Here is a 25054-nt window from a genome sequence, read left to right as displayed (position 1 = left end):
AATAATAAAAGAAGTTGGGAAGGATTTCCTGAGCAAAACACCCAACTCAGAGTCATAAAGCAAAAGATTGGAAGATTCATTAAAAATTAGAAACTTCTACATGACAACTGGTACTGCTAACATAGTTAAGAGAAAAGTGATGGACTGGGAAAAATATTTGGAATACACACAGGAAATGAAAGGTTATAATCATAATATGTTACTCTTACATATCAATATAAAAATATAAATGACCCACAGTTAAACAAATAAAGGACATAAACAAGATGTTTCTAAAAAAACTACCAATTAACAATAAGTGTATGAATATATTCTCAGCAGTAATGAGAAAAATGTAGCAAAATAATCTCATTTGTCTTTGAGAATAAAAACAACAGTGATATCCAATTTTATACAGTATATGAGAAAAGGGGCATATTTCTAATACTTTTTCTTTTTTGTTGTTTTTATTTTGTTTTGTTTTTGTCCTGGGATTGAACGTAGGAAATGCTTTACCACCAGTCCTTTTTAAAAATAAATTTATTTATTTATTTATTTAGAGACAAATTCTTGCTAAATTGCTGAGGGTCTCAATGAGTTGCTGAGGCTGGCCTCAAATGTATGATCTTCTTGAGTCACATGGATCACAGGTATGCACCAACATGCCCAGCTTCCTATACTTTTTGATAGAAATGTAAATTGGTACAGTCTGTCTGGAATGAAATATCCATTTTCTAATTTATTCATTAATCCGTGTAATGAACTATACTAAGCTCTAAGACTATAACAATGAACAAAATAGAAGTTCTTGCCTTCACATGTACAGCAGGTGATTTTAAGCATAATAAAAATAAATAAATCCAGTTACTGAGATTTACTAATGGGTTTAACAGGGGCTATAGGAGAAAGGAGTCAAGGATAACTCCAGGTTCTTATTTCTGAACAACTGGAAGCTAATATTTACTAAGATATGCATAATGTGGAAGAAGCAGTTAGAGCATGGGGAAGGAAGTAAAAATGAGTTAAATTAGCAATGTCTAGTAGACATTCAAATGTAATGGCAATTAGGCTAATGGATATAAAAGCCTGAAGTCCAGGGACAAGACAGCAAGACAGGCACTAAAACTATAAATTATATATATATATATATATAAAACTTTAATAAATATACTAGTAATATGTGTAATCTAAAGCCAAAGAACTGGGTAAGCTCTCCTGCAGAGTATTTAATTAGAGAATTAGAAAAGAGAAGACAAAAGATTAAGCCATGGGACATTTCAATATTTAACAGCTGGGAGATAAGGAGGAACCAGAAGAAGAAGTCAAGAAGGAGCAGTCACTGAGGTGGGAGGAAATAGAGAGGGAGTATACCAGAAGCCAGGCAAAGATTGTTTAGGAAGGTAGTGATAATTGTGCTAATTTTGCATTACTTATTAAAATATAAAGTGAGAATATTCTCTCATTCAGCAATTCCACTTTGATCTATTCTTCATAAATATATAGGTATGCATAAAATTGTATTACTTGTATATTTATTAAAGTTTCATTTACAATAATAAATTAAATGCCTGTCAATAGGGAAGTGTTCAAATAATGGCACATCTAAATAAGGGAATAAAACATGACAACTTTTAAAAGCTAGCAGAGGAAAGTTGCTGATATAGAATTACTTCTAAAATATTAAATAAACTACTTGAAGAATAATTACATAGACTCATTGATACCAAATATATAGAAAAACATACATGCATATGTTACCCCAGAGCAGATAGGATAATGAGGTGAGAGAAAGCACAAGCTCTAAAGCAGATTTCTGGCATATAAATTTGGCATGCCACTTGGACAAGTTTCTTAAGTTCTCTTGGACTTCCTTTCCCCTTCCCTCAAAGGAAGATTTGAAGGATTACATGGATTAATATACCAAAGAAAAGGTGTGAGCAGTGTCAGGCATATACCAATACACTCAATAAGTGTTAGTCATTAGTAATGTCTTAATACTGTATATTATCATCTATAATAACACATAGAACTACACAGGAAGAGCTTTGAAGTTCACTCCTCAAATTGTTAACAGTAGTTATCTCTAAAAAGTTTGGGTTTGGGAGTTGGCAAGCAGGCTGAAAGGACTTAAAAATATCTTACCATATATGGGGGTGGGGCTATAGCTCAGTGGCAGAATACATGCATGAGACCCTGGGTTCAACCCCACAAACAAAACAAAACAAAACATTTTTTTACAGTGGTGAGGATAAAACCCAGGACTTCATGCTCGTTAGTCAAATGCCTTCCCACTGAACTACATCTCCAATCCTTACATATACTTCTAAGTTACTTGAATTTTTAATAATATGCTAACACAAACTTTTTACAAAGATATATATGGTTTCTGTGTGAAAATCTTAGCCATTGTTTTAAATTGAAACATGAAAAAGAATAGTAAAATTTGTGGATCTCAATAGCTATTCCTGAGAATTTTTATTCAATGACCTATGGTTCAACAGATGCCAAAAAAATTAACCAAGGAATTGAGATAATGTGAAACAGGCAATATAACTTTTTCTTGCCACTTCCAAGAAAAACAGATATGTCAATAAAAATCAAAGAGCCTAAACAAAATGAAATAAAAAGAATGAAACTGAGCAATGGTTTTTAGACTCCAACCATTGATGCAACTCAAAGACCCTGTGTATTACACCTGAGAGAGGCAGGACCTTACAAATTTCCAGTGACATAATAACATGTCAATTATACCTTATATTAACTAATAGTCACTCACTGGTCCTATTCCAGATCTAAAGCAACATGGAATTAAGTCTCTCTCTTTATGAAGACAGACTTTTGGCTACATTCTCTGGCCCCACAGCCTTGTCTGAGCAGGCCCAGCCCTGCCCAGTATGGGAAGAGAGGGCATTATAACTAGCTGGCTACTACAGTTGCTCCAAACTTAAGCCAAAGTTCAGCTAAGATTCTTTCCACACAGGGATGCCAACAGGTAGAATAAGACAATGTGCACGTACAACTACATGACTTCTGACAAACTAAATTCTGCTGGAGAAACACTGGTAGGTATTTGTAGGAAATAAATGCTAGAGTATGTGTTATGCAGGCTCCATTTAGTCCTTTTATACATAACTCAAAGTCCTTCTCTTACACCTCTTTCTTTGTTTTTAGAACAAACCTTTCACCAGCTCCTCCCAGACCTTCCCAAGGTAGAGCTCACTACTCCATGTATGGCTCTGCCTCTAATTACTATTTACTGCATTTGCATGTTTTTTTTTTTTCTCATTACAATGTCATTAGCATGCGAGGGAGCCCTGTTGTCAAGGCAACCAGGAGTGGTAAATGCACAGCACAGCCTTTAATGAAAACTTAACCCTGGTTCGTTTAATTCCCACTGTGTTTTTTGGCTCACTTCACTTTTGTGGTCAAGAGAATGGAAATATCCTACAGTTACCTCTTATTTGGTGTTGCACCGAGGTGTTCATAATCAATGTATGTTCCCCTGAGTACACTAATAACATACTATATTTTTTATAACTAACCTTGATAACTTTTCCTCCAAAACAATAAATTCTTCTAATCTATATTGCTAACTCAACACAGTCCTTTGAGTATCTAAAATAGTCTCTTTCTCAGTTTAAATATTGTCAGTTTCTTCAAATTTGATAAGATTTACACAGTGCTTACTCACATATTTATCCATTTCCGAAACATTTTAAATAATTTGGCTCAGATCAAACTCACTACTTCTAAAGCATCCTGCTAATCTGGTAACCTATTCAAATAAAGTAAAGAAGAAAGGAAGGGAAGGAAGAGGAGGGTAGGTGGGGAAGAAAGAAAAGGAAAGGAAGAAAGACAGAAGGAAAAAGAGGTAAGTAGAATGTGATCTTTTTAGTCAACCCACAAAGCCATGTTTATCAAAACTGGGTATAATAATAATAATGGTTTTTCAGGTTATCCAATTATGATTTAATAGTTTAAAAGTCATAACAGGCAAAAATGAGATGATACTTGGCATGAATAAACATAAAATCCTAAAGTTAGGCTAAAGAATCCAACTAAACCAATGCAGGAACCCCTTCTTAACACTAAGCACCATTTTAAGAAAAAGAACTAAATGCCTTCAAGTTCACTAACAGCCCAAGTGTGCTAGGCTGTCATATAGGGAATTTTTAGAACTCAGTTTGTAATTGTTGTATTTGTAAGATAAAGTAAAGAGTAAGGACAACAGTAATACAGAGGTATTTTAAAGGAAACAAATCTTGTATGAACCAGCAACTAATGGCCAACAATGAAAAAAAATTTATATATATTAATTTCTGGTATCACTGTCTTTTGCAATAGAAGGAAGGCCAGAATCCATGGGGCCAGTTGGAAATACAGCAAAATGAGAAGTTAGAAACCAAGAGGAAATGAGCTCTTATTTCTGATATGGCCAATTTGGGGAGATGAACAAATTAGAATGCTATTGTCCAATAAAATCATATTTGATAATGGAAATGTTATTTGGGCTGTCCAAAACTAGATAATTTCCAATGAAGTGAAGCTAGTACAATTAGGAACCAATATTTTCATTTTACTGTATTTTACTTTATTTAAATTTCAATTTGAATAGTCATATGTGGCTAGTGACTACCATATTCTAAAGCACAGATACATACATCATGGGCTGCTGCAGAGTAAATATTCTAATAACATTTTGAAGTCAAACTATATTCCTCATCTTTTCCACAGATAAGGAAGTAAGATGATACCCACATCCAAGTCATAGTCTCTGAGGAAGCCTTACAATGCAGCATATAGATGTAGGCCACATCTTCTATAGAAGAAGTGAAGGCCAAGAATAGTCTATCTTAAGACTAGAGATGAGAGCTGACAAAGAGAGTGGAGGTTAATAATGTAACTATAAACCCGAAAAGCAATGGAGCAGTTGATCAAGTCCACCAACTCCAAGGCCAAACTACCTGAGTTCATATTCCACTTCTGCCACAAATAAATAAAACAGGAATAATAATGGCTACTATTAACAACCATTATTAATATAAACTGAGTTAATACATGAAAAACACTTAGAATAGAACTTGATAGAAGGTAATCATTAATGAGTGGGGTTTTTTTAAAAAAATAGGTTTCAAGAGTTAACTTATTTCGACCAATCCCCACGACTGAGTTAGAAAGGATTGGGATAAACTATATCTGCTCTATTATTCAGAAGCCATTAGAACGCTATTTGGCTTAGTGCCACTCAATCTGGCTCATAGTCCTCCTCCTCTTCCCATCCCCACTACTACTGATCCTAACCATGACATCACTAAGACATAAGACACATCAGACCCTGACCCATCACACATGCCTAGTTTGCAAGTTTATTTCCTGAAACTTTTCCCTCTCTCTATCCTGGCTCTTTATTCCATTCCTGAAATTTGTCAGCTGCAGAATTTAGGAGCTATACAGTTAACATTATTGCCTCTGCATTCTAGATTGTCATATGATTCAGCCCAGTGTTTCCTAAACTTTTTCACCGCATGACATACATAAAAATTCATATTTGAACAATATAATATAATCAGGTAAACTAGAAGGGATCTTGTAGTATTTATATGAAACTTGGTGAAAAAAATCTTAATTATCTTTTCCTTATATTGTATAATTACTATAGTCAACCCCCATTCCTATACCAGACCCAGGCAATGACTAATCTACTTTCTGTTTTTATAGAGATGAATACTTATTATTTTTCTCCAAATGATGTAAACAACTTTCTCATCATTAATCAGAATTTGGATAATTCAAATCTGAATTGTATGTCAAACATGCCATCATTTAGTAAATCAAATAAATATTCCTTTACTTTCTTTGACAAAAGTAATGTGAAAATTTCTTACATAAATTATGAATACAACTGAAATCGTCCATTTCAAACCAATGATGCAGGTTTTCTTAAGTATACAAGATACTGCTTTACTTAATATTTTTTACTGTTCAAACTGTGACACAAACTAAATGCCATGAGTGAATCATTTTTAACCTCAAATTTCTAAGACCAAATTTTGCCTTTAATCCATCACTGTATCAGTTGACATAAAATATCATGAGGTCCTGATATTTTCTTATTACCTTCATTCATTCAGCTAATTAAACAGTTTTTTCAAGCCCATATCTGTCTTTTAACAAAGTTTCAAAGTAAAATTGACCAAAAGAGCTCCAATTCTCCTTCATGTTCATGAACTTTGGAAAAAACTTCCTTGGATATCCACTGTACTTTAGTACAAAACAGTAGAAGTTGTATTCCCATTTTTTCACATACAGCTGCAAACCTATGTGAGCAAAGCAGCTTTAGCTGTCTTAGATTCTCATTAGATACATGAGACTGTGGAACTCACAAGCAAACTACTGTACAACAGATTTTCTGTGAAAAACATTATTATATGAATCTCCCTCCATGTTTTCACAATGAGTCTTGTTGTGATGTCATTATGCCTTCCTGTCACTGCAGTCACCCCATCAGTATACAAATTCAAGCAGGTTTCAATCAATGCCTTATTTATTTCAAAGTATGAGTTTACCACCTTCAATATTTTATCCCCAGTAATTTGTGTTCTTTACAGAGAGTTGATATTCTTCCCAGCATTTCTCTTTAGGAATTCTAACTTGTGCTATAATTTAGCAGTTACTAAGGTGTGTAGATTCATCTATCTAAAATAAAAACTGCTCTACCTAATAGCAATCTGGATTAATATTGTCTTTATGTCATTACACAAATCATCAATACATTTGCTAGTATTATTTTAGAATGCCACCTTCTCCATTTCTTTTGCTTTATTGACTTCAAACAATTTCCATATAATAGAAAAGTAAAATGAGGGTTTCCATCCTTGTTTGAAAGCAGTTTGGCTTTAGCTTTTAAAGCTATGAGCTCGTATGTAATTGGTTTATTGCACTTAATCTATCTTGGCTGGAACCAATTAAAAACAGAAAAAAAAAGCTTTGGTTTTTTGTGTTGCTTTTGCAGAAAGTTAAAATGTTCAGATTCTTTCCCTGATATGTTTTTATGGTGAGGTGCAAGTGAAGTTTGCTTGGCACCTTGTCCTCTATTACCTTTCCCTGCCAGTAAGTCATCTATGCAGAGAGAAAAAGAAACACTTAGCACACACACCCAAATTTGAGATGACTGTCATTTCATTTCCTAATTAATGACTTTAACTTTTTAGACAATTGTGTTCATCTTATGATCTGATTGCTCACTGCTTACTTGCTTTTTTGGGGGGAGGGGGGAGTACTAGGGTTTGAACCCCAAGGGTGTTTTACCCCTGAGCTATATCTTAGTGCTTAAGTTGCTTAGGCCTCACTAAATTACTAAGATTGGACTCAAACTTGTGATCATCCCCTCTCAGACACCTGAGTTGCTAGGACTACAAGTGTGTGCCACTGCACCTGGAAATCTGATTGCTTTCTAGTATTAATTAAAAGTTATCTAATAATTTTTAAAAGTAACAGGCTGGGGTTGTAGCTCAATGGTAGAGTGCTTGCCTAGCATGTGTGAGGCACTGGGTTTGATTCTCAGCACCACATATAAATAAGTAAAATAAAGTCCATTGACAACAAAAAAGTATTTTTAAACAAGTAAGTACAATATCTGTAAAAATTAAATCTTTTTGAAATATAAATAACTAATGGGGCCTATAAGCTTCTACAGCTTCATAAAATCTATTTACAGGGATATGGAAACTTTTGCCTTCACAACCAGAGATATGAAAAATTGTGCTCTATATGTACAATAAGAATTGTAATGCATTTCGCTGTCATATATAAATAAAAAAAGTTTTTAAAAAGAATTTCATTAAAATTCAAACAATTGATCATTAGTTTCTGTTTACTTCACAAATTAATACTTTGAATATTCACAAAGTATTTATAATCAGCTGTGTCCCTGGTTTCCATATCTGTGGATTCAACCAACCTTGGAGTGAAAATATTTGTAAAGAAAACAATTGTCTTACTGAACTGACATGTACAAGGAAGGTTTTTGTTTGTTTGTTTGTTTGTTTTCCCCTTTCTGGCCACTATTTCCTAAACAATACAGTATAACATTCACAGAGCACTTTTATTGTCTTAGGTATTATAAATAATCTAGATATGCTTAAAAGTATACAGGAGGATGTACATGGATTATATGCAAATAGTATGCCATGTCATATATAAAAGACTTAACCATCCATAAATTTGGGTATTCATGGGGGTCCTAGAACCAATCCTCCACAGATACTAAGGAATGATGGCACCATAATTCCCCCTTATCTGCAGTTTCACTTTCTACAGTTTCAGTTACCCACAGTCAAATCACAGTCCAAAAACAGTAAAAATGGAAAATTTCAAAAGAAACATAATCAGCCGGGCATGGTGGCACACACCTAGAGCATGGGAGGCTGAGGCAGGAGGATTGCAAGTTCAAAGCCAGCCTCAGAAATCTAGTGTGGCCCTAAGCAATTTAGCAAGACCGTGTCTCAAAATAAAAAGGCATAAGAAGGGCTGGGGATGTGGCTCAGTGGTTAAGTGCCCCTACTTTCAATCCCTGGTACTAAAAAATAAAAAAGAAACATAATAAATTTTAATTGCATGCTATTCTGAGCAATGTGATACAAACCTTGCTTTATCCTGCCCAAGATGTGAATCATCCCATTATTCAGTATAGCCATGCTGTATGTGCTGCCTACCTGTTAGCTACTACTAACAGTGCACCTGATTATCAGTGCACCTGTTCAAAACTCTTCTGGAAAAATAACACTATATCATTTGCCTCACTTCATCTCATCACATAGGCATGACATAATCTCACATAATCACAAGAAGGATGAATAAAATACAATATTTTAAAAGAGAAAGAGGCTACCTTCACATACCTTTACTACAGTACATTGTTATAATTATTTTGTTTGATGACTATTATTAATTTCTTTTTTTTTTAAAGAGAATTTTTTAATATTTACTTTTTAGTTTTCAGCGGACACAACATCTTTGTTTGTATGTGGTGCTGAGGATCGAACCCAGGCCGCACGCATGCCAGGCGAGCGCACTACCGCTTGAGCCACATCCCCAGCCCCTATTATTAATTTCTTACTGTGCCTAAATTATAAATTAAACTTTATCATAGATACATATTTATAGGGAAAAATTATAGATGGTCCTTAGCGTATGATGGCTTGCTTGACTTAACCATTTTTCCAACTTTGTGATGATGAGAAAGACAGTCACATTCAATAGAAATTACACTTCAAGTTTTAATTTTTTACCTTTTTAAGAGCTAGAAATATATGGTGTGATACTCTCTTGAAATGCTAGAAAGTAGCAGTGAACCGTAGCTCCCAGTAAGTCACAGATCCTAAGTGTACTCTACAGTGCACTGTGTGCTAAGCTGTTTGGTAGGTTAGATGTATTAAATGCATTTTCAACTTAAAATGTTTTCAATTTATGGTGAGTTTATTGGGCATAACCCTATCATAAGTCAAAGAACATCCACATACAGTCATGCGTTGCATAATAATGTTTTGTTCAACAATATGCAGCATATACAACAGAGGCCCCATAAGATTATATTAAAGCTAAAAAATTCCATCATCTAGTGTTTTTAATATACCTTTTCTATGTTTAGATAATTTTAGATACACAAATACTTACTATTATGTTGTAGTTGCTGACAGTATTGGTACAGTAGAGGTTTATAGCCTAGAAGCAGTAAGATATCCCATATAACCTAGGTGTGCAGTAGGCTAGACCATTCAGGTTTATGTAAATATAAGTTTACTTAACAAACACTTGCAAAATAATAAAATCATCTAATGATGCATTTTTTTGGAATGTATTCCTGACAATAAATGGATGCCCAAAAAATAAGGATAGTATTGAAACTCATACATAGTCAGAGGTCACTTAATGTCACTCATGGTCTCGGAATATATCACTCATGAATAAGGGAGGACTAACAAATAAGGCATAATTCATGTGCAATTAAAAATATTTTGATGTTTATATTCTGAAGTTAGAAGGTCTTTTTATAAATCAATATAATTAATTTTATTTATTACTTAATTTTTAGAAATAAATATTTTTAATTTTGAAAAACAAATATAATTTATTACAATTTTTTTTGTACTGGAAATTGAATTCAAGGGCACTTTATGACTAAACTATATTCCCAGTTCTTTTTTGTTTTGTTTTTTTGTTGTTGTTGTTTCGGAAGGGTTTTTGTTTGTTTGTTTGTGTTTTGGTGGGGGTGTACTGGGGATTGAACTCAGGGGCATCCAACCACTGAGCCATATCCCCAGCCCTATTTTGTATTTTATTTAGAGATAGGGTCTCACTGAGTTACTTAGTGCCTCACTTTTGCTGAGGCTGGCAATCCTTCTGTCTCAGCCTCCCCAGCTGCTGGGATTATAGGCACCCACCACTGCGCCTGGCTGTTTTTGTTTTGAGACAATGTCTTGCTAAATTGCATAGGGCCTAAGTTACTGAGACTGGCCTTGAACTTGCAATCTTCTTGCCTCAACCTTCAAAGTCACTGGAATTATAGGCCTGTACCACTTGCCTGTCTCCTCATTATGAAATTCTATCAAGAGTATTACATCAAGTTTGTTAAATCCCCAGTACCAAAAAAAAAAAAAAAAAAAGAATGTGGTTTTGACTGTTAAAAAACCTAAGTAAATAAAGTTTAATAAAGTTAAGTATACCAAGAAGTAACAAAATCAGCTGGGTGTGGTGGTACACACCTATAATCCCAGCAGCCTGGGAGGCTGAAGCAGGAGGATCTCGAGTTTAAAGTCAGCCTTGGCAACTTAGTGAGACCCTAAGCAACTCAGCAAGACCCTGTCTCTAAATAAAATACAAAAAAGTGCTGGGGATGAGGCTCCATATAGTTAAGTACCCTGGGTTAAATCCCCAGTACCAAAAAAGAAATAACAAGTAACTTGGCAACATTTAGTATCAGAAAATGGTAATAAAAGTGCTGGATGCAGTGGCACACACGTATAATCCTAGCAAGAGAAGCTGAGGCAGCAGGAAGAATTCAAGTTTGAGGCCAGCCTCAACAACTTAGAGAGGCCCTCAGCAACTTAGCAAGGCTGGGTCTCAAAATAAAATATAAAAAGGGATGGGGGGGGCTGGGGATGTGGCTCAAGCGGTAGCGCGCTTGCCTGGCATGCGTGTGGCCCGGGTTCAATCCTCAGCACCACATACAGACAAGATGTTGTGTCCGCCAAAAACTAAAAAATAAATACTAAAATTCTCTCTCTCTCTCTAAAAAAAAAAAGGGGGATGGGGATGTAGCTCAGTGGTAGGGCACCCCTGGGTTCCGTTCCCAGTACAGAAAGAAAGAAAGAGACAGAGAGAAGGAAAGAGTGAAGGAAATGGTAATAAAAGTAATAAAAAAATTATAAATACATCATTTCAGCAAAATTATTAAATTATATCAATAGAAAACAAAATTGAAATAAAATACAAGCATTTTATATACATTAAAAAGTGAAATTTTAAAAGATGGAAGCAACCCAAATGAATTTACATGTTCATCTGCTGATGAACATATAAATAAAATGTGGGCAGGGCACAGTGGCACACGCCTGTAATCCCAGTGGTTTGAGAGGCTGAGACAGGAGGATTGCTAGTTCAAAGCCAGCCTCAGCAAAAGCAAGGTGCTAAGCAACTCGGTGAGACCCTGTCTCTAAATAAAATACAAAATAGGCTTGGGAATGTGGCTCAGTGGTCAAGTGCCCGAGTTCAATCCCCAGTATAAATAAATAAACAAACAAACAAATAAATAAATAAATGTGGGATATGTATATACATATATAGAATGGAATATTATTCAACCTAGAAGTGGAAGAAAATTCTGACACATTACAATACAGATGAACCTTGAGGTTTATTAATTAATAAAATAATAATAAAATAATTTAATACTAAATAAAACAAACCAGTCTAAAGGACAAATGATTCTACTTATGTTTAGTACCAAAGGTAGTGAAATTCATTCAAATAGAAAGTGTAATGGTGGCTTCCAGAAAGTAGGGAGGGGAATGGGGAATAGCTGTTGGGTGCAGAGTTCAATGGGGAGGATGAGAAAGTTCTGGAGAAGGACGGTGACGATGGTTACACAATGATGTGAATGTGTTAATGCCAATGAACTGTATACTAAAAAAATGGTTAATATGGTAAATTTTATCATTTTTATCATATTTTTAAAAAATTTTTAAATGGTTAAAATGTTAAGTTTTAAGTTGTATATATTTTTCATATTTTAATAAGAAATAATTACTGATAACAAGTTTATCACAAGTATATAATTAGACAGACTGGGATGACTCAAATTCCAAGGTCAAGGGTAGATAATATGTGATCTACTGTGGTTTCTGTGGCTACTACAGAAACTTCCTGGCTCCAATTGCTAAACTAAAGTTTTTAGTTCAAAATAATCAGAGAATTTTGAGAGTTCACATAGGGAGTTCTTCAAATTGTATTCAAATATCATTTCAACTACTGTAAATTTCTGAATGGTTGTAGAAAACACTATTAATGAATTACAACCATTAGTATTTTGAGCCCACCTATAACCTGTCACACAGCAATATAATAAGGTATACTGATCAGAAAACTCTAATCCCCAGTTTTCAGTTTTGTCACTGATAAGTCTCTCATCTCTGTCAGACTCTGTATGCCCTTAGACAATCCTCAGGTAAATCTCATTCTAGTTCAACCAGGGCTTTGGACTTCTGCTTCTTATGCTGTACCCAAGGACATTTCCCTTCCATCATACCCCACCCTCATAGGCAGAACCCACAGAGTCACCACAAAAAGCTAATGCATCATAAGCAGACTTAATAGAAGCAATGTCTGGAACAAGGTGAATTATATGACCTTCTAACTCTGTGCCTCTATTTCTATGACTTACGAACATTTTTATGACCCAAGGTTATATTACACATTAATCTCAGTTTTATATTCTGATTGCTTGTGCAGGTGTCAGCAATGAATAAAATACATACCAAAGAGGCACGCCTTGTGATTTTTAGTAGCACTAAGATATATCCTAGGTGAAGCTGAGGAGTAAATGAAACTTGTCATTGATGCTCTCCCATTTCTATTTCCACTTTGTTGTCAAGACCTACACAATGTCCTTTGATGTCCCGAAGTCCCAATATCCCCTTCTAAAGGACCACAAAGTAGGTAATTCAGTTTTCTCTGTTCTTCCCTTTCCTCCACTTGAAAAGCTGCCCCAATTTTTAAAGTCTCATTTTGGCAACAGCCCACCTCCATTGAGGTACAAATCCTACCCAGCCTTCATAATACTTGTATGAAAATGTCAACACCAAAACCCACTCAGTGGTCACTGGAGTATATGGACTTGCCCTTCAGAGAAACACAGAATCTCTCTCTTCAGATTCTACTACCAAACTTTATCTTATTAAACATTCAGTGTCATCAAGCTGTTTTCTTAGGAAACTGGAATTATAAATGATGGTCTTTTCTCTTTGCTCATAGTTTAAAACCTAACGTCATATTACAGGGCAAGAGGACATAAATCAACATTTGAAAATCTTATCCTCCACCAAAATGCTTTTCAAACCATCTGTGGTGAAAGATCAAGATTTTTATTTCCAATCTGTTGTAGACATACTTTTGTGAAAAACACTAAAAATGAATTACTAGGAAAAAATGAAATAAAAATCTAAAATGTACAAACTGCAAGCCCTAATCCATTTATTAGACTTGATAGACATAAAATTACTCCAACAAATTGCTTAAAAGTTTCTATCCACTCACTGTCAGTTTCTGTACTTATCTCTTGCACTGATACCAACTGAGGACCACCTTTTGAGTAATATTGCCCTAAAATATAATCTCATCCTAGCCCAAATATTCACCTTGCCTTGTCACCAAACAATCCTCTATAGAAAGAAGCTAGAATGGTACATGTTCTGCTTGTGAAAACACCACGTGGAATTCATAGACATATACCTTCTATAGACTCCTAATTGTAGAAGCTGATCCTTTTTCACAAACTACTCACCTATCTAACACACTTTGAAATTTAGTAACAGGGTTGGTGTCTCATACATGCCTTTCACTTTGAAACACCTCTCTCTCTCTCTCTCTCTCTCTCTCTCTCTCTCTCTCTCTCTCTCTTCTTTATGTTAGTTAAAGCCCCTATTATGGTTCTTGGTTATTTACATAATAAAGATCCATTTAAATGCACATGCTCCATACCCCTGTGAAGCCAGCAGGAGGTGAACATGAAGATCTGAGACAAAACTTCTCTGTATGTGTGCAAAGCATGTCTCCATTGTGCAATCACTCTACAAATAAGAAATAAACACTGGGTTTATAAAACTTGGAAGAAAAGGTTTATAGCTTTGACTGTTTTCCATTACTGGAAAATTTACACAGTGAAAAGTAGTAAAAACCAGTGCAAAAGAATAAACAGCGGGTGCACTTCAAGGGCTTGTTTCTTTCAAGAATCAGGAGCAAAATTGGGTTTTATTAGCTGTTTCATTAAGTTTTACTTTGAAGAAAAACAAACAGTGAAAGCATATGTGCAACATCTGATGAAAAGGTTTTTATTCTAAACAGTCTCTGTACAAAACTCATTAATGTAACATTAAATGTGAAGACTTGTCTAGCAATTTAAGGATAATTTTACTCATTTTAGTTTATTTATAATTTTGACACAGTTTATTTAACATATTTTAATCTTTAAATCACTATGTGTACTAAACTAATATATTAAATCTGTCTTTTCAATGACATTTTGCAATAAATATCTATGGCATCTGTTAAAGGCAATTAGTATATGAAGTTTATGTCAAAATTAATACCTAAAGTAGGATAATACAGCTGGAAATTGGTAACTTGGAAAACTTGTGAAAACAGATCGATTCTTTTTAGTCAATTTTATTAATAAATGCTTTTCTAATACTACAAGTATACTTTTAAAAAAACTATATATGCTCCTTCAATCCAGCATCTGAAATCTAAGTATCTAATATAATACTTAACAAGATTAAATAAAAATAATTTTCCTTAGGGAAATTGAATCATACTGAATATTCATCATCATATTCTCACTGCAAAATTTGCCCAACTGCTGTTTTTCCATTTCAAGACTAGATGTTGATATGAAGCAACTGCATTTTGATTATAAATATAAATATATTTCTTTACATATATTTGTATATATATATTTCTTCTTACACTTATATTGTATGAAATTTCATATATATATATATGTACATATATATGTGTATATATACAGATATATTTCATATATTTATACATATATATTTCATATATATTTATATATATATATATATACACATATATTTCAGTTCCATTGTTTCTGTTGGTTGCACAATAGCTCTATGGAGCAGATTAAAATCAGTCAATGATTATTGACTCAGTCAATGAATACTGGAATATCAAATTAAAAGTTAGGAGTTAAACTGATAGTCTTCAGAAGCATACATGCCTTTTTCTAATCTTGACCCTGACTTGAACATAAAGATTATGAAATTTTGAACAAGTCATTTAATTTCTCTAAGCCTACATGCCTCATCTAAAGTAGAAATAAGAAAGGCACTCATGAAGATACTGTGAAGGTTAAATCAAATGAAACATCATGTGCAAACAACAGCATAGTGTTTTAAAAATGGATTTTGTCCTTTAAAAATTATTACTCATTTTAACCAAAGTAATACATCACATACTTTAAAAATTAATATACACACAAATGTACCTACATAACAAAAGTCACCAACCCCTTTCTCATCTTTCCACATACTATGGTCAGCCTCTCCAGAAGCAATCACTTGCCATTTTCCTTGTTATTTCTCTTGGAATTCAATTCCAAATGCCATGAATTTTGTGTCTACAGCTTTCTCTAGATATAACAATTTTAGGTATTACCTCTTAAATATTAAGTAGATTATATATATTCATATTTAGCATGACCTCCTAAATTTAAAAATGAAGATGCTTCAAAAATCAACTTGTTAAACTCATATATTGAGAAAGAATATAAAAATATGCCCTTCAATAGATGAATGGATAAAAAAAATGTGGCATTTATACACCATGGAGTATTACGCAGCACTAAAAAATGACAAAATCATAGAATTTGCAGGGAAATGGATGGCACTAGAGCAGATTATGCTTAGTGAAGCTAGCCAATCCCTAAAAAACAAATACCAAATGTCTTCTTTGATATAAGGAGAGCAACTAAGAACAGAGCAGGGAGGAAGAGCAGGAAGAAAAGATTAACATTAAACAGATACATGAGGTGGGATGGAAAGGGAGAGAAAAGGGAAATTGCATGGTAATGGAGGGAGACCCTCATTGTTATACAAAATTACATATAAGAGGTTGTGAGGGGAATGGGAAAATAAACAAGGAGAGATATGAATTACAGTGGATGGGGTAGAGAGAGAAGATGGGAGGGGAGGGAGGGGGGATGGTAGAGGATAGGAAAGGTAGCAGAATACAACAGTTACTAATAGGGCATTATGTAAAAATGTGGATGTGTAACCGATGTGATTCTGCAATCTGTATTTGGGGTAAAATTGGGAGTTCATAACCAACTTGAATCTAATGTATGAAATATGATATGTGAAGAGCTTTATAATGTTTTGAACAACCAATAAAAAAAAATTAAAAAATAAAAAAAAAAAAAAAAAAAAAAAAAAAAAAAATAAATAAAAATAAAAAAATAAATTATTTCTGTCTTAGAAACCTATATAGTCCAAATCAATTGCAACCTATATACTAAAGGGTCTCTACTCCTCAGAATACAAACACAAAATGGTTTTATCTTTTCTAATAACTGTCCTTAACTTTCATGTAGGGAATGTCCTTTCCCACCTGGTAAGTGTGGCACATTGAGTTAGTGATCCTAATTTTCATGCCTCCCTATGAAGCAAGGGACTCCACGCCTTTTGGCATTGCCTTCCCATTACTAACTTAGAGACTGGCCTCTGTGAAAAGCTCAAGTAAAGGTCTAAGAGAGTTCCTCCCTTTGAACCCTTGCCACCACAATGACAGCAGGCTCAGGATAGCAGGCCAGAAGGTAAAACCAAGCAGAACCATGCCAAATGAGGCTATCCCAGACCAGCCACCCCATGCCAACCCTCAGTTCACTGCAAATACATAAACAATCCCAGCAGATATCAACTGAGTCTGCTACAGATCAGCAAAACTATCCAACCAATGTGTACACTTCTGCCAGGTGCTATGGCACATACCTATAATCTCAGCAACTCAGAAGGCTGAGGCAGAAGGTCTGCAAATTTGATGCAGCATAGGCAACATTACAAGGCCCTGTCTCAAGGGGAAAAAAAGGGGGGGATGGGGATGTAGCTCAATGGTAATGTGCCCCTAGGTTCAATCCCCAGCACCCAAAAGATGGGGGCAGGAGGTAGGCTTCTAAGAAATAATAAATAGTTGTTGTTTCAAGTCACTGGGTTTGTAATAGTTTATTGATCAGCAAAAACCTAACTAATATATATTGGGAATCTTTAAACAACATGGTCCCATTCATAACTTTTTAGATGTTTCCAGTTATTAGAACTCTATCCTTCAGATATTAAGACCCAATTATATTATTATTTTTAATACTTAAAAGACTTCAGTCTCAAATTCAAAATACTTTTCTCTCTATGGTTTAACCCACATACTTAGCAGCTTGGAATGGAGAAATGCAACATGGTCTTATTCAGAAAAATTGCTTACCCTTCACTAATTCTGGGAGCCCATGACTTGAGAATTAGAAGGAGGGAGGGTCTTCTCTGGCCTTAGCAGGATAAAATCATAGTCCTCTTTGTTTGCCATTGCTTCTCTGGCTGACACTAACTGGGTATCCAAATCCTTTCATGGGGCAAACACATAACTGCTAGCTTCCTCAGGGTGATTGTGGGGTTCTTCCAAGGCTCCTGCAAGGAGAACTACCCTGGTACATTTTACATTATTCAGGCAGTCAGCATTCTCCCTCTACCACTGCTGAAGTCCCTTTATCTGGCTACCAGCATTCTTGAGCAAGACATAGGAAAACACAGGTCAAGCCTAGCTCCTCTATGAAGCAGCCAGTAAAACAGATTAAACAGTATGCTTTCCCCTCACCTTTAGCCCCACCATTGCTCTCAACTCTACCTCTGCTCAGGCAGAAAAGAGCAAATCAATAAATCCATAGCTAAGCAAATATCCAAGGAAGCAGTGAAATGGCTACTCATACTCCATACCTGCAGGCACCCCATACTCTTCACAAGTGGTTATTTGAAGAATAAAAGTAGGCTTTAGAAGGGAGGAAATAGTTAGTCATTAAGAACCGTGAATCCCCCTCTGGTGAGACCTATGCTCCTATTGGGATGGGATGGGGGATTACAGTTCTACAGGAATGGTTCCTAGGGGCAGTTTCTGCAAGCAAGTTTCTGGCCCTAGTGGCTTGTAGATTATTCATAGAAACCCAAATATAGAAAATTAGTTACTTAGAGACTTTTGTCTTCAGCTTAGGGTTTCAGCTGTAATTCTGGAACAAGATAAAAAGGCCCCACTCAACACACTGTTACATGGTTATTTTTAAATCTAAAGTATGCACTAAATTCTACTATACTGAATATCATTATAGAAAAATTCCATTTCTACAGAAATGCCAGTTTTATTAAAAAGACTGCCCTGAAGAGGTTATTTGAATGATACTTATTAAATTTTTATGTAAATGCTAAGATGTTTTCATGGATCCTAATTCATCAATTAAAGAATATAAAGGAACACTGGCATTTTTTAATTTTTCAAAAACTTTCAAACAAAATAAAATCTTTGTCTAATAAAATTCTAGAGAAAATTTGTGAATTTAAAATTTTTCTGGACAATCAGATATCCAATCATTCACTTAGCAAATATTTATTTACACACTTTCTTTATGACCATGATATTCTACTTGCTTTGGGCATAATAACAAACAAAAAAAGATCCCTTTCCTAACAGACTAAGCAGGGTAAAAGAAAACACTAAAGGATGACTATAATAGATAAGTAAAAAATACACAGAACATGTTATAAGGTGAATAGTAGTAATAGAAAAAGCAAAGTACAGCTGGGCATGGTGGCTCAAGCCTGTAATCCCAGTGAAGTAAAGTATCTCAAGTTCAAAGCCAACCTTAGCAACTTAAAGAGGCCCTAAGCAAATCAGCAACACCCTATCTCAAGATAAAGAATAGAAAGGGCTGGGAATGTGGCTCAATAGTTAAGCACTCTAGGTTCAAGCCACAGTACAAAGAAAGAAAGAGAGAGAGAAGAGTGGAACAAGAGGAATCAGTGGTGTCCAGGAGTGAATGAGGCTGCCAGGTAAAAGCCAGGTGGTTTGAAACATTGAATAAGGTGGTCAGTAAGGTTTCATTAAGAATACATTATGTGAGCAATGACATGAAAGACCTAAGGGAGATAGCCACATGTAGAATAAGAACAATCTAGATGGAAGACCAGTCAACTCAGTGACCCCAAGGCAAGAACGTTTGTCTGACATGTGACAAATAGCAAGGAAGGTTATTGTGTCTAGATGGTTATGAAATAGGAAGTGAAGTCAGGAGAGTAAAAAGGGTGGGGAAGAGAGTTGATTGAACAGTGTGTAGAGCTGTAACACTTTGGCTTTTACTTTGAGTTAAGAAGTAACACAATATGACTTGTATTTTTAAGGGGCCAAGCTATAAGAAGGCAGGAGTGAAAGCAAGATCATTACAAAAGTGATCCTAGTGAACACTGGTGGTAGCTTATACCAGGATGGTAGCAGAAAAGATAAATGGTCTAATTCTGGATATTAGGAGGGGAAGATAAAACAAGATTTCCCAATGCTTTGGGAAATAAAGTTAAGGATAATTTCAATAGCTTGAGCAACTGGGTGAGTGGAGTTGTAACAAACTCAGAGACTAGTTTGGATGATGGTAGGTGAGAAATTGGGGGAAGTGTGGAAATAAAGGCTTTATTTTGGACATGTTGACTTTGGGATCTAAGTAGAGACATCAAAGCAGAAATGTCAAGTGGGGACAAAGAGAAATTTCCCCTCTGCCCTTTGAAGGTTCACTGAAATGAACTGTCAATGTACTGGCAGATTAATGAGAGAAAAAAAGACATAATAAATTGATTAAAGTGCATGAAAGGAAAATCACAGCATGGAACTCAAACACAACGTATTAGACTCCCTTGAGGTCCAGATGGCTGAGGCTTAAATAACCTCTGGAGAAGAAGAGAGACTGGATAGGAAAGGGCTTGGAGTATCCTGGAGATTTGTAAGAAGCTACAGGAGAGATAAGGAGAAGAATGCAAAGCATGGCTTGTCTTATTAAGTATATAAAGTGTCCCAGGTAGTCGCTCAGAGCTGCCTGGTCATGTATTAGAGTGTCCTGGGAATGTAGAATTTGAGTCTCTTCTTTCTTCAGGTTAATCTTTCCTGGTTAATGAAGTGCCATCTCAAATGTACTCCTTCTGGGAAGGAAGCTTCAGAGGAAGCCCCTCCCTGTGCTTTGAAGAGTAATGATTAGTATACTCAGTAGATGGGTGGCAGAGAGAGGCACATTGCTCCTTTAGTTCAAAGTCATCATTCTTTGGAATTCAGGGTATCATTTTGTAAGCCCCAATGAAAGTAAGAAGTTGGCCTCATGAATCTGAAATTTAGAAGAGAAATCTGGGCAGTGGGTATACATTTGAGATTAATTGGTATTTAGATAGCATTTAAATGATGAGATCACTGGGGTCATGAGAATAAGACACAGAACTGAGCCAGGCCCTAATATTATGAAGTTGTGGGAAAAAGATATGGCAAAGGAGACTGAAAAGGTATTAAGCATAAAATAGGAGGTAAACCAAGACAATGCAGACATCAAATGAAGGAAATATATCAAGAAGGAAAGAATGGTAAATTCTGTCAAGCACTGCTAAAAGATCAACAAATTTACCAATTTAGAAGCCTATAGGTCATGATGACATTACATAGTAATATTAACCTGAAAGGTCATTCCACTAAAAAAGAATTTTACTACTTAATAAATTCTAAAATAAATAGGTTTTTAAGTGCCACTAAATAACCCACTCATTTCAAACAATATATTATAAAATGGAATGTATTTACAGAAATTTTTAAAAAATTGACTGAACTCCTTGCAGTTTATAATATTTTGATTCAATTAAACACATATATGCTAAGCACCAAGGATGTATAAAAGAGAATAGTCCTTACTCTCTAGGAGATCTCAGACTACATTAGCAATTAGGCAGGCATATAGACAATCACGGTACCAGACTATAAGTAAATTCCATGAAAAAACAAGGGAGGAATACCTAAGCCAAATTTGAAAGGTCACAGTTGCCTACTGAAGTAGATGATGCTTAAATTTAATCTCAAGGAAATACATAGTGATTCTAGGCAAAACACTAAACCTTGCAAATCACAAAATGAAGTGATATGAAAGATATTCAAATGAACAAGTTTTTAGGAAAAGTACAAATAACAACCATTGTGTAGTCTCAAGAAGCAGAACTTCAAATTCAGGACTTCAAATCCTTTTCTCTATCAAATAACTATAAAGTTAGATAAAATTGTTAAAAATGATCATTTTAGAGATCTGGAAATCAACCAAAGGCAAATAACATATTAAAAAGTATTTCTGTGGGCTGGGTAGTGGTAAAGTGATTGCCTCACATGTGAGGCACTGGGTTCAATCCTCGGCACCACATGCAAATAAATAAAGATATTGTGTGTCTCTCTACAACTACAAAAAAAAAAAAAGAAGAAGAAAAAAAAAGAAGTACTTCTTTGAGAATCACAGCCTCTGGACTTTTGCTAGCACTGCTAATCCATGCAGACCTATGACTACAGTTACCATACACTATTGTTTCTAAATGGTATTTTTAAGTTAAACTTAGTTAAATGTAAAGCTTAGGGAGAGCACTTTGCCAAGCTGGTGTTCTCCAAACTAAAATTATTCATAGCAATAGTTTTAGATTTATATAGAAATAACAAATTTGTTGGTATTTATTCATGTCATTTGATGTTTTATAGCTGGATAAAGTAACCTGTTGTCAATAAGTTACGTATATGATTTTGTGTTACTCTTCACACTGGAATTGGAATTTAAATGTATTTTTGGAGAGTAACAGGAGAGCCTGATCTGTTTAAAGGTGACATTGTAAACATGGAAACATTTTGCCACTTTTTCCACAAAAAGAAAGTTAAAAACTCTCCTAGTCTTTGTTTGATTCATGTTTCAGATGTAATGTATTGTGTTATTTGTCAAAAGCCCCACCTTACCTGAGATAAGGCTCTGCCTCTCACCTTACTTCATGTTGGAATGGCTCCAAAATAGGCTAGAGTTTAGTTCACTTAAAATTGTGCTCAAAAGATCAATTGTTGTTGTAAAGATTACTGTGATCTCTAAATAAACAGGGGATATAATACATAACTAAGTAAAGGTTTAAGATTATAAAAATTACTTTTCTTGGTTCATACCTATTATACAAATTGAATATGCTTTTGCTCTGTTAATTTCATTTTGTGTTTTCCTTGTAAACTTTATAACAGTTTTCTGTTAGTGTTTTACAGAGGTACTGTTTATGATAAAACAGCCTGAGTTAATTTGAGACAATAAGCCATCATCTATAGGACAGAGAGTATATAATGCTGGCTTCCAGGACTAATACTAACCCCAATTAAATGAAAGGGGTAACTGCAGAACTATATATTTTTTTGAGGGGTGGTACCAGGGATTGACTTCAGGGTACTCAACCACTGAACCACATCTCCAGCCCTATTTTGTATTTTATTTACAGACAGGGTATTACTGAAATGCTTAGCAACTTGCTATTGCTGAGGATGGCTTTGAACTTGTGATCCTCCTGCCTCAGCCTCTTGAGCTGCTGAGATTACAGGCATGTGCCAACACACCCGGCATTGTAGAACTATATATAGTGAAGTTATTACCTGTTACTTCCACTTTAAGACTGGTGAAAATGGCCTGATGAATATTTAAAACCAAAAACTTGGAGACCAAAGTCAAGGAAGTAAAAGGGCCAGGGAAAAAGCAGCCAAAGTTTTGTCCATTGCCCTCTAAGCTCAGCCAGGACACAGAGAATGATGGGATCCCTCTCTGGGCCATGCAACTCTGGAAAGTCACCTGATCTGCCTATCAGGGAGCTCAAGAGGACTGTAGAGAACAGGAAGCCAGCCAGTGCACATTCTACAAAGAGGAGGGTCATCAAAGATGGAAATATCCCTGATGCTTCCAAGAGAAGCCACATATGATCAACAAGACTCTAACCCATCCTGTCAGATGACACCACTGGTAAAGGAAAGCTAAAGGAGCCAAGAGGCTTTGCACACACCCCTAAGTGATCTCTAAGGAATCTCAACTGACTTTTAAGAGTAGACAGTAACAGGTCAGTTTTGACTAACTTGGTCTCAAACACCTGGAAGGAGAGTATAGCCTAAACACAATCCTACATGGACATTTACAAGGAAAAAACAATGTTTTTTTTTTTTTTAATGTAACTTAAAGATGTACATTTGTCAGCCCTACCAAAAGAAATAAAGCTGGAGGCTATAAAGGAAGAGTTCTTCTGAGGGAATGTCTAATAATGATGATCACAAAGGACTCTAGAGTTGCAAGTTTGTTCTGAGTTAATTTGAGCCTGCTCTCATAGACCTACAAATCTTCCTATCCTCCTACATTGATAAACTTGATCTGTTTTTCACTGATATGATTGAGTTACTGCCTTCATGATTTTCAGAGACTGACTAAAATACTAATTGCTTTTGTGCTAATTATTTACAAAAAAGCAATGCTTTGCTGTCTCATTTTTTGTTGTCTTAGCATGATCTCTGCACTATGAACACCTTGTCCAGTCACCTGCCATCTGCCACTGTGTGCCTCTGGATTGCTCTGATGCTGAATACCCTTAATTGTCCAAGCCCAACCTGATAGAGAACAAGGTCTTTGGGTTACTTCCCCCAACTTTGCCCTCTTTCAGCAGGAAGCAATTTGGTGATGTCATCACCCATTTTTTGATAGAAATGGAATATAGAAATTGACAGTGGGGAAATGTGACAATGGCCAACTTTATGCTTTGAATATATCCCTTGCTGGGCTAGGGTTGTGGCTCAGTGGTAGAGCACTTGCCTTATACACATGAGGCACTGGGTTCAATCCTCAGCACCACATAAAATAAATAAACTAGTAAAACAAAGGTAATGTGTTCATGTTCAATTAAAACAAATTTAAACATAGCCCTTGCTACTCTGCCACTGAAACTTATTTTTAAAATGGACATGTTTCTTTCTCTTCCTCTCTCCCTGCTACTTCCAAATCTCTTCCCCTCCTTAATCTCAGGGGAAAAAGGATTACCTCTCTTCCCCATTTTAGGCAGCTATATCTGTCCTTTAGTACACATCCACCATAGGAATGAAGTAATCCGTACTTTGGGGATAGTACCAGATCTCAGAAGTGACGATCTGCTAAATTAATAAGTAAATTACAACACATGGAATGTGGCCTTTGAATCATCTCCTTAAAAATTCCCAGTTCCTGCCAATGGTCAGAATCACAGCCTCTGGGACAGGAGTCCCCTGTGTTTCTCCTTTGCTAGCAAAGCAATAAACCTCCTTTTTCCTTTTTCTAAGAAAAAAAGGAAGAGGAAGAGGAGGAGAACAAGAGGAAGAAGTACTTACTTATGAAAAACTTTTGGAATTAAAGCAAGAACAATGTTAGTTTGTGGCATTCCTCTTTGGAGCCTCTCCCATCTCTCCCAGGTGATCAGTGCAATGGTTCTTCCAAGACCTCAGACTTTGTTTTGTTTTTTTATTAGATCTTTATGGTTAAAACTTAGTACTTGGGTTCATCCCAACACACTTAGACATTCATGGAAATCGATTTCAGTTTATGATCACCTCTTTTCTCTTTCCCTTTCCATCCTGCCCACCCCCCAAGTTCTCCTTCCTTTAACTAGACTTCCTTTCACTTGTCTATTAATTGTATATGATTGGCTCTTTATGTAAT

At 35.3% G+C, this 25054-nt stretch overlaps 1 protein-coding gene across 11 annotated transcripts in view; it reads right to left on the bottom strand.

Moving 5' to 3' along the window:
* Atg10 (autophagy related 10) overlaps nt 1–25054 on the bottom strand; it is a 290932-nt gene that overhangs the window by 227372 nt on the left and 38506 nt on the right. Inside the window, exon 2 of one of the 11 annotated variants that reach the window (XM_046428097.2) lies at nt 14236–14324. The exons of the other annotated variants lie outside the window; for them this stretch is intronic. Within the exon in view, the coding sequence (XP_046284053.1) occupies nt 14236–14304 (69 nt within the window). The 5' untranslated portion in view covers nt 14305–14324. The remainder of the gene's footprint in view (nt 1–14235; nt 14325–25054) is intronic. 11 annotated transcript variants of the gene reach the window in all.

This window comes from Marmota monax, unplaced genomic scaffold (assembly GCF_021218885.2).
Source record: "Marmota monax isolate L192 unplaced genomic scaffold, Marmota_monax_Labrador192_F-V1.1 WCK01_AAM20220418_F8-fsc00018, whole genome shotgun sequence".
In the NCBI taxonomy this organism is placed as follows: domain Eukaryota; kingdom Metazoa; phylum Chordata; class Mammalia; order Rodentia; family Sciuridae; genus Marmota; species Marmota monax.
The sequence above is the reverse complement of the archived record's forward strand: the minus strand, read 5'-3'. Positions and strand labels throughout refer to the sequence as shown.